This window comes from Dipodomys spectabilis, unplaced genomic scaffold, assembly GCF_019054845.1.
Source record: "Dipodomys spectabilis isolate Male_0828 unplaced genomic scaffold, ASM1905484v1 ptg000231l, whole genome shotgun sequence".
NCBI classification, from domain to species: Eukaryota; Metazoa; Chordata; class Mammalia; order Rodentia; family Heteromyidae; genus Dipodomys; species Dipodomys spectabilis.
This window is the reverse complement of record NW_024870908.1, coordinates 2,976,466-2,990,986: the sequence shown is the minus strand read 5'-3', so window position 1 is coordinate 2,990,986 and position 14,521 is coordinate 2,976,466. Positions and strand designations below refer to the sequence as shown.

General features: G+C 51.6%; 1 protein-coding gene across 4 annotated transcripts in view; it reads left to right on the top strand.

Moving 5' to 3' along the window:
* Clec16a (C-type lectin domain containing 16A) overlaps nt 1-14,521 on the top strand; it is a 143,590-nt gene that overhangs the window by 83,712 nt on the left and 45,357 nt on the right. For all 4 annotated transcript variants that reach the window (XM_042698333.1, XM_042698331.1, XM_042698334.1 and 1 more), the window contains exon 19: nt 13,367-13,518. In XM_042698333.1, coding sequence (XP_042554267.1) covers nt 13,367-13,518 — 152 coding nt within the window. The remainder of the gene's footprint in view (nt 1-13,366; nt 13,519-14,521) is intronic.

Genomic DNA, 14,521 nt, shown 5'->3' with positions numbered 1-14,521 from the left:
TGGTGAGTGTGCCATGCCCACAGGAGACGGTGTAGGGACAGGGATGCGTGGCCATCAGGGAGCAGCCAGTTTGCTGTCGCTTCTGAGTCACCTTATCCTTGAGGAATTGTCAGCTTGCTCCTCTGATGCAGCTTCTTCACCAGCAGCCTCCCAAGCCATGGGGTTCCCCGCCTGTCCCCAGTGGCACCAGCACCCTACACTCTGCCCTTCACCACTGCCAGGGGCCACCAGGCAGCAGTGACGAAATCCTGGACCCGTCCTGCCTCCTAAGTCCCCGTTCTTCAGCCTTTTCAAGTAACTGCACATCCCTACCTAAGTACCGGCCATGCCTGAATAACTTTCCGAGTCATTTCATTGGCTGAGCCTGCCCTGCAATCCATGGGGCCTGGGCGGGGGAAGCAGGCTCCCAGAGAGCGCCCTGCCCAGTCTCACCAATGATGCCATGCAGATCAGCCCCATCTCCAGCATTCCTGTGTCCCAAGGGCCCATTTACTGTACCTGGTTGCACTGTAACAAGGGACAGAGCTGGGTGTGTGCCCTCCCTGGGCTGGGGGGTGGATTAGCGGCGGGGGGGGGGGCACTCTTCCCCAATTCCAGGTCCAGGAACTCCCAGGACCCTGAGTCAGGCTGATCACCCCAAGGTGTGTTGTGATGTGTTATTCTCCCCCAAGCTCATTCCTAGAAGCAGAGGGCTGTCCCTTGTCCCGCAGGGCCCACGGGGGCTCTGTCTTCTCAGAATGGTCTCTTCCCACTGTCTCTGGGTCTCCAACCTTGAAGACTTGCCAAGCAGGGCACAGCCACAGCTACTGACCCCCTAGATTTGAGTAAATGAAAATTTCAGTAAAAAAATTTAAACTCTGTTCCTCCGTTGTCCTTAGCCACAGTTCAGGTATTCAGTAGCCAGATATGGCTAGGCTAACCGGAAAAATTTAAATTCATTGAGAGTTAGGTAGCCACACGAGTTTGATCTAGACAGCACAGGGACAGGACACTGCCGTGGGTGCAAGAAGCCCTGTTGGGCAGTGCTGTGGCAGGTGGTGATTCAGTCAGAAAGAAGGAAGTGCAGGGTCTGGAGTCTTCCAGAAACCCAACTCCTCACTACCAAGCGAAGTAGGTGTGCTCAACCATACTGAGCCCCGGTGGCCCGTTCTGCCCACTGGAGGCAGGAGGTGTCCTAACACAATTGGGGGTGAGGTAGATCAAGGGTACGGACGGCAGAGATTGACCTTGTGCAACCTTGTCATTGCCAGGGTGCTGAGTGTGATCGTCATCCCTATTTACAGGAGGCCGGTACTGTTTCAGAACCCAGCCCAGGGCAGGAAGGTGAAGCAGCCAGGATGGTGCATCCAGGGGTTAAGTTAGGCATGCTGCACAAACAAGTGACCCCCTGCACCTGACAGCTTCCCATACCTGTTGCTCTGCCCGTGATACCTTCAACTTCCTCACTGCGGTCAGCCTGGAATTCCGCTCTGTGAGCCTGCTTGGGGCCAGCTAGAGAGGAGCCTCAAGAGTTGGCCAAGAGACAGGTCTTTAGGATGCTCAGCCATCTGCAGGCTGCACGTCCTTGCTGCCTGTTACTTCCACCAACGTATCCAACTCCCCCCCTCCCTTAACTTTCCCTTTCTGTCCCTGTTCCTGGATTCCACTGCAAAGAATTCAGCAAGAGCAGCCCAAGTCCACAATGTGTATGTAGCCAAGATGAAGTCACCCAGCTCTTGCTCTGAAAGCAGCTGATCTCTTAGCACAGGAAGCCAAATGTCACTTTCCTGGCTGCTCCAGGTTTGTCTGGCTTAGTGTGACCCACAGAATCTTTTACAGGATCGGGGTTTGTCTTACGTGGACAAGGAGAAACTTGGGCCTGACTCACTGTGAACATTTTCTTCCCGGGTCCTGGGATTTGACCCTGGGAAGATGGTGGAATCAGCATCTAGCCACTTGCTAGTCCAGTCACGGCCGCCCCCCCTTGTCCACCCCCCCTCCCCTGTTTCCTCCTAAGTAAAGAACAGATAAATTACAGCACCTCTGCTTGGATGATTTTAAACCCAGGCCATAACTTATTTGAAGTTCACCAGGTGCACATTTGCCAGTGGGCAGAACTTGTGGAAACAGTCTCTTCACAGGATTTGCAAGCACATCTTCGAAACATCTCCAATTAGGTTAAGGGCTGCCTTCTCCTTGTGCTAGTACAATTTATCCTGTAGATTTCCTTCGGTTACTGTTACTTCAGACTGTGACTGCCGGGCGGGGGGGGGGGGGGGGGGGGCGAGACCTTCATCTTACCCACCACCCCTAGTACCTGTGTCTGTATTGACCCATCGCAAAGGGAATACTTGATGATTTTTTCCCTATCTTTTGCTCATACATGATAAGTTCCAGTCTGGGTCGTATTAATGTCTAATTAAAGTTTCAGTGAGCTGTTTTGATGAATAAGCAAATGCCTTTGGTTTCCATGACAACATTCCCTGGTCCCCAGTTCCCAGAGGTGGGTCCTCCTCCATGTCACTCCAGACATGACACATCTTCAGCAGGCTCCCCACATGGCCCGTGTACTCCCTGCATTTCCCCGACCTGCCTTGTTCTTTTGTGCCGGTGGCCCCTGCGCATGGCTCTCCTGTCCACCTGTCCTCTGTCTGTGGAAGGACACCACCCACTCGCTTTCACCGCCCAAGAGCACCGGCTGTCACAGGTTGTTGATGGGCATGTGCATTCACATATCACACTGTGTGTCCATCCTTCTGAGCCCCACGAGCTAGCTCTGCCTCACAACGCTGGGCCCAAAATGCACATGCTCTCAAGGAGAGCGTGCTGCCACAAGCCGTGAGCAGACGTTCTAAAAACCCTTGCCTTTCTAGAAGATAAACCTTTCTTTTTATTTCCTTTCTTCCCTCCTTCCTTCATTTTTCCCCCCTTTTCCTCCTCCTCCTCCTCCTTCTCTTCTTCTTCCTCTTCTTCTTCTTCTTCTCCTTCTTCTCCTTCTTCTTCTTCTTTTTGTTGATACAAAGTCTTACCAGGCAGCCTAGGCTGGTCTTAAACTTGAGATCCTCCTGCCCCAGCATCCCAAGTACTAAGATTGCAGGCAAACACCACCTCACCAGGCTTAAAGTCTCATAAATGTCCAAAGTAAAATGACTGAAAGAATGAGTGGGGCCATGTCCTTCTTTTCTTCATGAATTTGATGAGTGTTCATATACAAGATTTTTTTGGGGGGTGGGGGAGTCATTCCTAGGTCTACCCAGTACCACTGAGATATCTCTGTCTGTCTGTCTGTCTGTCTGTCTTTCTCTTTCTCATATAAAATACATAATACAACCTCAGAGGGGAATATAACTGAGCTTCTCAGAACTTAGCCTGTTTGAACCTGAACCGTGGTTCAGTGTTTTAAAGAAGGCGTCTGCTTGGGTGTAGTATTGAACAGAAGTTTGCTGATAAGATTTCATATTAACCATATCACTTGAAATCACGTGCTTTCAAAGACTTGCTCCAGGGCCAAAAGCTTATTGGTAATCAGGTCGAACACCAGGAATTCAAACCAGAAAGCAGGAAATTTGGTTTGCGAAGACGGCAGCTATTGTTGAAGTCCAAAGGTGTAGCTTTGTCTCCAGCAGAGGTCTCCCATGTTTTACTGTCAGTGTTTGAAGTCCACTGGATTCCCACACGCTAATTAAAAATCAGACTGCTGTGCCGGTAAGCATTCACTCTGTGAACTAATTTCTGCCAAACAGCTATAAATGTGTCCCCTGGTATGAAATTTAGACGTTCTTTCCCATCAGGAAAGAGGCATGTGGTTTAGACTCAGCCTCTTCGATTGAGGCCCACCCCAAAAGGTCACTGCCCTCACTGAGGTCATCAGCCCCAGAGGTGGCCTGTCAGGCTCACATGGGTCTTCACCAGACCCCTGCTGGTCCTGCGGAGCCGTTTGGCAGCCATCTCCACGCCAGGCACAGGTCTCCCTTCGCTTTACAACAGCATCACATCTCCATAGCAACTGTGTAAGGAAGTGCTGGGATGGTGCCCCATTGTGGGGGGAAGAGGAAGAAGGGGGGAAGGTGGGTGGGGGGGACACTATTTTTGAGAAAAGCCTTGAAGAGGAAATGCAAAGGAAGAGAACCTGTGGCCTGAGCTTCACGAGCCTTCTAACCAGAGGGACAGAGTGGCGATGTGGCCATACAAGAGAGGAAACTACTGGTTGTTGCACCTTACTGTGCCTCTACTCCTTTGTCTGTGACTCCATCCCTGGGGATGATGCCGTGTCCCCTTTAGGAAACTGGTAGTTAGACTGCTTGGGTGATCTTGGGGAGCCTAGGTATTCCACAGTCTTCTTGGAAATCTCAAGTCTTCTGTGCACCGCTTCATCACAGAGCTATAGGGAACTCTTATTTTCTCATGCTAACCAGGGTCTCTTTGAGAGAGGAAATTATGCAATGTTCTATGTAAATGTGGCCTTCTAGAGTGTAGAGATAAGCGGGACACCCGCTGGGCGGCAAGATGAGATCTGTGCCCCGGCGGCAGGCTGAGTGTCACCCGATAAGGGATGTGCCATGCTGTACTTGGAATTACTGCCCGTTCGGATCCCGTTTCTGGTAACTGCATTTTCACCGAGCTGCACACTGTGAACTTTGTGCAGTGTGATTAAGGGGAACAAAGAATAAAGCTTTTTGTGTGTGGCCATCCCTGCTTAGACTCCAGCAGTGTGAGGAGCTGCCCAGAACATGTTCTGGGTGTGTGGGAATAATCAGGGTGGAGGGCCTGCTCTGTTCTCTAGAAAATTTCAAAGGCTGGGGCGGGAGGAGATGAAGGCATGTGACTGATTTTCTTGGCCACTTTGTGAAAAACCAGCCATATATTTCACTAGGCCTGTCATGTGCATTTCAGACAGGGAAAGGAAGGAGCTACAGACCCCACGACTTCAAGGAGGCAGATAGAACTGAGCCACGCCGAGCCCCACTCGGGGCTGTGGATCCCGGGACCAGCTCCTACCCCCTCCACCGCCCCCCTCTCCGCAGTGTCAGGTGCCTGGTCTGAGTATGGCACCGGTGTCCTTTCCTCCTCTCTCTCAGTCATGGTTCCTGGGCCACTCAGTTGTCAGCCATCACACAGCAGGTGCTGGCTAAGTAGATGATAACTTGATGCACCCATGGCTACAAAAAGAGTGTTCTCAGTGTCCTTGAGGGCCATGGAACCCTCAAGAAGCATTTAGACTCTTGGGCGTTAAGGGATATAATACTCCCTCAGGCCAAGCTCTTCCCCTGCAAATCCAGAAACCAAACAAGCTTTCACGCTATGGGGCAGCAGTTGTAAGTGATGGGAAAGCTGGGTCTGTAGCTTAGTCCTGGTGGTACAGCACCCACCTAGCATGCAAGCCTAGAGGCGTAGAAAAAAGTTGTGTAAAGAATGTTAGTAAGCATTACTTGAGAAAGAACTGTGTGTTGACTGTGTGGGGGTCAGACGGCCGCCTGGGCTTGTCTGAACTTCACAGCAATCTGACCTAGGAAGTCAGCTACTCCTCCAGCCTGTTATGTTGAAATCTTTTAGGCAAACAACCAAGTTGTGCCTTGAATCCCTGTATACACCCATCCGCCTCCTGCCACTGGCATTCTACCATACTTACTGTAGCACCTGGCTTTTTGTGTGTATGTGTACAATACTAGGTATTGAACTCTGGGCCTTGAGCTTGCCAGGAAGAGTACTCTACCACTAAAGCTATGCCCCTGGTTCTTTGCTTTTAGTGCTTTTGCTTATCTGTTGCCACATAGGGTTTTGCCCAGTCCAACCTTGAACTACAATCCTCCTACCTTGACTAACCAAGTAGCTGGAATTATAGGAATGTGCTACCACACCTGGTTCCATCTTATTTTCTTTAATGTATTGCTACCCTCAGTACTCTTCTCCCTAAATAATGCCCCAGCTTTCGTATCATGAAGTAGAGCTATAAAATCATTTTATTACCCAGGCCTGCAGAGCAGACAGCTAAAGGGAAATCACGTGCTCAGAGTCAACACAACGCTAGGAAGTTATGCAGGCCATCAGCCCCAGGCCTGGCTCACCCTCTCCATCTAGGACTGTGCTCGTAGGTGAGGAAGGGGGTCAGCATTGATCTAGGGAGCCAAGCTCTCTCAACAGTGTTTTGCCAGTTGCTCTTGGCACGGTGGGCAGAGGCTGGCTGGTAGAGGAGACCTGAGGCCAGAAATCACCCTGGGGATGGGATGGGAATCTCAGAACCAAACTGGAGGTCCCAGATTCTCTGGGTGGCGAGATTTTAGCAAGCAGCCTCCTCTCTGCACACCTACTTGCTTCTCCCCTTTGCAAAGCCAAGAAACTCCCAGCAATCTGTTCTGTCTTCCTTGGGGAGATGCGCCGCCCCCCCTCCCAGGGGAGGGGCCTGCACAGCTGCCCCTCTGTGCCGGCACTGTGCCGGGAAGGGGAGCTTCAAAGAAGATGGAGTAATTGATTGCTGCTTGTAGCAAATAACCCATAAGTTGCTGCTGCGTTGATGGGGAAATAGTTACTTAATTTTCTTCAAAGGATTGATTTGACTGTCAGGGGAAGCAGCCAGCCTAATTGAGTGGTCCGGTTCACACCCCTCTCTCTAGAATTCACAGGGGCACCGGGAGGTCCGGGTGGTGTTCCTCCTCCTCACCCCAGCCCTGCTGGGCTGCCTAGGAGGCAGTGCTGGCGTTGTACTCGCGTTCACTCCCAAAAAAAATCTGACATGCCGGGCGCTGGTGGCTCACGCCTGTAATCCTAGCTACTCAGGAGATCTGAGATCTGAGGATCGCGGTTCAAAGCCAGCCCGGGCAGGAGAGACTGTGAGACTCCTATCTCCAACAAACCACCAGAAAACCGGAAGTGGCGCTGTAGCTCAAGTGGTAGAGCGCTGGCCTTGAGCTGAAGAGCTGAGGGACAGCGCCCAGGCCCAGAGTTCAAGCCCCACGACCGACCAGAAAAAAAAAAAAAAATCTGACATGAGCAACTTCCTCATGACCCAGCATGGCTAGACTTTTCCTTCTGTAGCAGATTTTGGATTGCACCCTCCTGCCAGTCTTCTGACCTCCCTCTGCCTTCCCCTCCATCCCAGCCCTAGGGGACTCATCAGCCACCTGATGAGGTAGCCCCTCTCCTCCGCCTCACCTTGTCTCTAGGGAACCCTGCCCTGCTGATCTCCCCTAAGCTGCTGTCAGAGAATTGTTCAGTGCTACGAAGTACCCTCCCACCCAGCTGTTCCCAGAGTGACAAGGCTGTCCTGCCTTTAGCCCTAGAAATCAGGAAGGCTCTCTAAAGGCAGGGCAGGGATTTGGGGCTCCCAGCTTATAAAAAGAGCCCAGGGTGTGGCCATCACCCACTCCATCCTCTCTGCATGCTGGAAGAGAATCTCAAAGCTGGAAGGGAAGGCTAGCCTTCCTGACAGCAGGAAAGGGCCACCAGGTTCTGGGTGCAAAGGGGACCCTGCCAAAGGCAGCCTCTTAGCACCCAGATGGCATCACATGTGGGCTTCAAAGGCCTGCCTGTGGGGAACTTGTGTCAGTCATTTGTCCTCCGCCCAAACCAGCCAGCACCTCTCCAGCTAGCCCTGGTCAGAGGTACCCCCTGCTTTGACGGAAATTGGGCTAGGTCTTCTCTCTGGCTTCGTCCAGGCTTCCATCAACTTGCTTAGGTAGTAGGCCAGTCACCCATTGTCAGGCCCCATACCCCACCATGTCATTTGTCACTTGGGCCGTGGGGGAAGTTGCTTGACTCCTGTAGTGCGTGCTGGATGGTGGGTTCTAGGCCGTGTTAGGTGGGACCTCAGGGCCCGGCGTTTCACTGCCGTCATTGATGAAATCCTAGGACCCACCTCCTGCAAGGAATCCACTACCCTCTTCTTCAGTTCCACACGATCTCTGATTCACAGACGCACCAGAAAGCCATCTTACTAAAGTGCTGAACCCCAGCGTGGCCAGCAAACCAGGCAGGATATCACATTTCCAAGCCCTGGAATCGGCTGGCCTAGAGATCCCTCTGCAAGGATAAAGACTTCCTTGATTCTAAATGTAGTTGGAGCCACCAACGCCAAGAATTAAATTATGTATTGGCATCCATATTTTATTACAAAGGGATCATTTAAATACAGCAGAAGTCAGTCAGCCCTGTGTATTGTGCACTAACAGGCTCCAGCCCGTCAGAGGGAGGAAGCTTTCCCCAGGGGCCGAGAAGCCTTGGGCTCGAGGGGTACACCAGAAGACATGGATGCCTGCACCCCACCCCCCAAATACCTCTTCAGCCAGCATTGCTCAGCCCCCACCCACCATGGGGAGTAGCAATGAGTTGGGGGAGGAGTGTCTCCTTAGGCCCCCTGAACAACGAAGGAATGAATGGAAGGTTCCAGAATGTCATGCATTGGGTTTAGGGAGATGTGGGAGGGTGGGTGTGGGGACACCCACAGATGAGGGGCCACGGGAAGCCTTTGTGGAGAGGCCGAGGTCTGTGCGCCCCATGTCCTCCCCGGCCGAGGTCTGTGCGCCCCATGTCCTCCCCGGCCGAGGTCTGTGCGCCCCATGTCCTCCCCGGCCCCATAGGAGTTCTGGAGACGAGCCCCCACACCTTGCTTCCTCGTCTCCCTCCTGTGATACTCGGTGTGCACAAACAGGGCTCGCTCTCTGAGTGGCTGCCATAGCATGTGGCGGGTGCAGGGCGCTGTGCCGGGGCCTGAGCCCCTCTCAGACTTCAGCAGCCTTGCAGAGACTGAAGTTTCCTCCTGTCAACAGGGAGCCTGCCACGGGCGGAGCTGTGGCCTGCGTTCAGGCTTGTCTGGACTCCGTACTTCACGGGAGGTGGCTCCTTCACCACTTTCCTGTCCTCCTCTCTCCTGGCATCTTCAGCTCCTGTTGGAAATGGCAGCCCTGATTTCCCTCCGTCCTGCTTAATCTTGCAGGGCCTCTGAGCAGCCAGAAAAGTCAGTCCCGAGCCAGGCTTCGGAGATGCAGCCTCAGGACTGTGTAGCATCGCTTCCCCTGGGGCTGGGTGGGTCTAGGTAATCACTAACCCCCTATCCAAGTTCAAGGGGAAGGGATGTCCACCCCATCACGTGGGAAGACAGTCAGTCAGACTCACACTGTGAGACAAACATGGGAAACAGAGAAGGCCTAGTCTGCACAGAAACTCATTTCTGGGCCCTCTGTCTCTTCTGATACACCAAGGAACAAGTCTCAGGTTGGCACTAGTTTGTCTTCAACTTTCCAATTTGCACATTTCCCTTGGCTGGGTATGGGGATACCTGCCTGTAATCCCAGCCCCTGAGGGCTGAAGTAGAAGGATGATGAGTTCCTGGTATCCTGGGTTACATAGCAGCACCCTGTCTCACACAGACAAGAGCCGACTTTAGGCTATCATGAATTAAATGCCCTTTTCTCTCCAATGTGTTTGCATAACTTCGTCAACTGTAAATAATTCTGAATTTCCATACTCGGCAATGATGTGACGTGAGTTTATAAAACACGACAACCTAAAGAGAAAAACTAAAAACAAAGCACAAGGTCTTCTTTGCTGCTGCACATGGACCTACTCGTGCATGTGATCCAGAACATTCCATCCACCAGTGTGGCAAAAGCTTACACACAAGCCGATGGCCATCGGCTGGGAAGCTCTGAGAGCATTCAGAGTGAGCCCAGACCCGGCAGAGAGGCGGCTGGAAGCTCGCTGGGGAGACGGGGCTGGGTGGCAAAGGCACAGCACGGGTGTGCGGCTTGCCGGCAACGGTGAAAGTAAAAGCAGGACGTGGCCACGTGAACACTGGGAAGCAGGCGGGTGACAAGAAAGCCACACAGCTGTTGTCTCTGGGGAGGTAGACTCAGGAGACATACTGTCCACTGTAAAAAAAAATATATATATCACTATATATATATATATACATATATATATATATACACATATGCCTTTTAAATTTGGAGCTTGCAGTATGTTATCTAGTCAAAGACTGATAAGCTTGGTATCTTCAAATACAAGAAAATGGCAGATCTTTCCTGCCTTCCAATGAATAAAACAAAAGGCTGTGTCTAGCAGTGGGGGGACGTGTTCCCTTCCCGCGGTGAGGTTCCACTGGGAAATGTATCACTCCCGGGGTGCTGGAGTTCAGCGGCGATGTCCACCATCCCACGGCCCTGCTGCAGCTCTTCTTCCTCTCCACAATGGACACTTGGGCTGTGACGTGGTTTCCAAGTCCCCCCATCCGCCCTGTCAATGGGAACTCAGCCTCCCCTCTGGGCCCTGAGCACCGCAAGGTGGTCCCAAGCCGCATGCGCAAGCTGGCTGCCCAGTGCCTGGTGAGCGCAGAGCCCATCCTGAGGGGGCGCCTAGACTGGGCACATCAGCCAGAAGCTAGAGCTTGCACCCCCGGGGCTTGGCTGCTTTGGAAACGATGTGAATGAACCAGGGGATGTTGGCCCTTCCTGCCATCACCCTCCATGGCCCCTCCATAACTACCTACTGTTCTTGTGATCAGACAGCCTGGGGCGCTCCTTTCCCAGGGCGGTCCCCAGAGGGACATGAGACCCCTTTTCTCTCTCATTCAACTGCAGGCGTGCAGATAACATGTCTCTCCACTGGAAAAGCAGAACACTACATAGCAACCAAGTTCACCTCACGCCTCACTTTTTCCAAATGATATGTTCTTACTCTCTCACTCTTTCATTTTTGTTTGGGGATTTGAACTGAAGACCTATGCTTGCTCAGCTTGCTTGCCTGGCTGTTGCTCTACCACTTGAGCCCCACTTCCAGCTCTGCTTTTTGCTGGTCACATTGGGAATGGAGTCTAGCAGACTTTTCTGCCCAGGCTGGCTTTGAATTGCAATCCTCTAGATCTTAGCCTCCTTTGTTGCTAGGATTACAGGGGTGAGCCACTGGTTTCCAGCTTAGAGACAACAGTCAGGCACCAAATAAATAAACACAATGCATTTAGGCATTCCCTGACTGCTGACATTTGCATCTTTTCCAGACCCACAGCTGCTTTGGGTGTCTTTTGGCCCCCACATCTGAGTGTTTTTCTTGGGAACATACAAATCGCCAAGTCATAGGATGTGAAACTTTTGTTTTTAACAAGTAATGCTAATTTGCCCTTCAGAATGGGCAAGCAAGTGAGCGTAGGCTAATGTATGCTCCTGTGAGCAGCCTTTGAGCATGCCAGCTCCAGTGCGGCCTCTGCAGCACCTGAGGCCGTCAGCCGCCTCAGCACTGCCAGCCGCAGGTGGCAGATTCTATCTTGTTACGATTTATTTCCTGATTTCTCATGAGGAGCAAGCGTCTCCGTGGGTCTATCGGCTGTCTTCGTTCCCTTGTGTGAATCCTTCATATTTGTTACTTGCTTCACCTCATTCTCCTATCTTGTCTTCTGATTGTTTCTAGCAAGATTTTTAGTATTTGGGTTTTGGTTTGTTGTTGTTGTTGTTGTTGTTTTAATCTTGTTTTGTAGTAAACTGGGAATTGAACTTAGGGAATTGAACTTAGCGCCTTGCACTTGCTAGGTACTCTACCATTTGAGTCATGCCCCCTCCCAGCCCTTTTGTTTTTAGTTTGTGTTTCAGATAGGGTCTCATACTTGTCAGCCTCAAACCATGAGCCTCCTACCTCTACCTCTCAAGCTTCTGGGCTTACAGCATGTCTCGTCCTGCTCAGCCCTAGCAGTGTTTATTGATCCAGTCCTGGGCTTTACTCTTTTGACGCTGAGTTGTTGGGGAGGAGCCAGGAGACGGGAAAGGCTGGGAAGCCTCATGTCACCTCCGTGGCCTCTCCTGGCCCAGGCTCCTCCTGAGAGTCAGGCCAAGTGGCTCCCAAGGCAGTCGCGCAGGAGGCCTCCGTGAGGTCTTCCTTCCTACTCCAAGCGAATCCGCACTTGGCCCTCCAGATGTAATCAGCCTGTCCCGAGGGCCATGGCAGGCCTGTCCGGGGCTACAGGAGGTGGTGCAGGAGTTCCACAGCCAAGTCGCCCCAAAGTGGTATCTCCTTATCACCCCCGAAGGATGGTGTTGTGCCCGGGTCTGTGCACACCGCCTCATCTCTCCCTAACTGCCCCCCCCCCCCCCGGGTCTCATGCAGAGCGTGCGGAGCACAGGCTCCCACCTGCTCTCTGTACTGCAGTTTTCTTCGGAAATCTCCCCATTCTCACAGGGCTTTGATGTCTCAGTGGCTTCTCTGAACGCTGTTCCTCTTTGGGTGCTGTCCTTCCTTTTTCACTGTGTGGGGGGGGGGGGGGGGGAGGGAGGCTGGTAAGTGCTTCCCTCTGCAGCCCCTAAGGCCATTTGCTTCATGGCAGGGGTGGGGGAGGTGGTCACTTCCAACTCCATCTACTTTTCAGGCCCCATATCTAGATCAGTTCCTCTGCAAAGGCCGGCAGAGGGGGAGCCAAACCGTCCTGCTGGTGGAGTGGGACTGGGCCTGGAGGAAGGGGGGGGGGGGGAGAGAGAGAGAGAGAGAGCAGCTATTTTGTTCTTAATGAGAAAATGCTGTAAGTCTTGACTAAAGACATAAACCCTAGTTACCACAAAGACAGTGCTTCTGCCAGTGCGTAAGATGGCTATTGTTCCTGACACTGCAGACTAGACATCAGGAGAAAGCCACTCAGGATGGAACGAGAAGTCCAGATTACTAACAAAAGCCTCAACAATGAGGGACCTTCTTCCAGCCTCCCAGGCGCACAGCCGTGCCTCAGGGCCTCGCACCTTCTGTGCAGAGCTCTCAGCTGCCAGATGCCCAGTTGTGGTCTTGATGCTGTTACAAAGGGCAAGACTCTCTTGTACTGTCTGCAGGTAGCTTAGACAAACAGCATCTCCATGGTAAACTGCCTGGTCCATAGGAAGCCTGACACACTCCTGGGATTCTGCCTGTTGATGTTCCTGTAGTTTGTTGTTGTCTTGGTGCTGGGGATGAACTGTGGACCCTGAGCCTGCTTGGCAGGCCTTTAACCACTGAGCCGTACCCCCAGCCCTAGCTGTTCTTCTTCTTGTTGTTTATCATTCATGGGGTTTGAACTCAGGCACTGTCCCTGAGTGATTTTTGTTCAAGGCTAACATTCTACTACTCTGAACCACAGTTCTATTTCCTGTTAGTTATTTTTAAGCTAAGACTCGAGTACCTCCTATGCAGTAAGTTGGTTTGTGTGACATTTGCATGAGTGTGCATTATTCCCATTTTTCAGTGTAGGAATCTGAAACTCAGACAGGTGGAGACACTTGCCCGGCATCACTGACTGAGAAGCAACTCAGACTCAGCTCTGTGTGACTCAGTGCCCACACTCAGACCCATGAACTCATGGGTCTGCGCAGCCACCTCAGCAGACGAAAGGCAGCCAGGCTGGGTAGCCACCCTGGGTCTCATTCTGCTCTCTGCTCCTTTCTCCTAGATAACAGCGACTTGATTGCTTGCACGGTGATCACTAAGGACGGCGGCATGGTCCAACGGTTCCTAGCCGTAGATATTTACCAGATGAGTTTGGTGGAGCCTGATGTGTCCCGGCTTGGCTGGGGAGTGGTCAAGTTTGCAGGCCTTCTGCAGGTAAGGTGGAATCTCCTCTCAATGGCTATACAAAACATGTATCCTAGATTACCAGCTTTTCAACCCGTTTCTGATGACACAGGAACATGTGAACAAATTGCCACTAAAAAGAGCCAAAACATGGCACAGGTAAGTCCAGAACCTCATGGTCAAAACCCTCAGTGCTTACACCTCCCCTGAATAATCAGGCTGCAGGAGATCCCCTCACTATTTTTTAAATTGTGACATCAGCCTTTCATAGCTGCAGGTTCTACATCTGCAGATTCAGCTAAGCATCCAGCAAAGTCCTTGAAAACAATTATGCTGCACTAAGCATGTACAGACTTTTATCCTTAGTTCCTTACCAGCCTTTTACACACAGCATGACTGAATTAAGTATTTATTTCAAGTCACCTCAAGAGGATTTAAAAGTGCACATTTTATATGAAGACTTGAACAACTGCAAATTCTGTGTCTTCAGAAGGTCCTGGAACCAGGCTCCCTTGATACCGAGGGACAATTGGGTATGTACTAGGGTGCATACATTAGTTATGAAGTCGTATTCACACATGCCAGGCTTGGCTTCATTCACTCAGTGGCATGCTTTGAGAGCTTTTTTTTGTTACTGGCTGGTCCTGGCTTTGTACCTTTCCAAGCAGTACTGCTGTGAACAGAATCACATCACTTCCTTATTATGCACACGGGCAGGATTGCCTAGGCAAATAACCAGGAATTTGGGATGTTCCTATTTTAAGTGATGATAGACAAGTCCAACTTCCCCTACAATGACTGTTGCCTCCAAAAATTTATGAGAATTCCCTTTCTCCTCTCTTCCCGCCTCCCTCCCCTCCTCGACCCATCACAGAGTGGTTCTACATTACCCAATGGCCAGTTGGAAGTTGGGGCTTTTTTTAATGTTTGGCAATACCATGCAGTGGTTGACTAATGCCAACCAACCCAGTAAATATTGAAACAATGAGCCAGCAGAGTTGAGAACAGCCTTCCAGCTAACTCTGCCATGCCC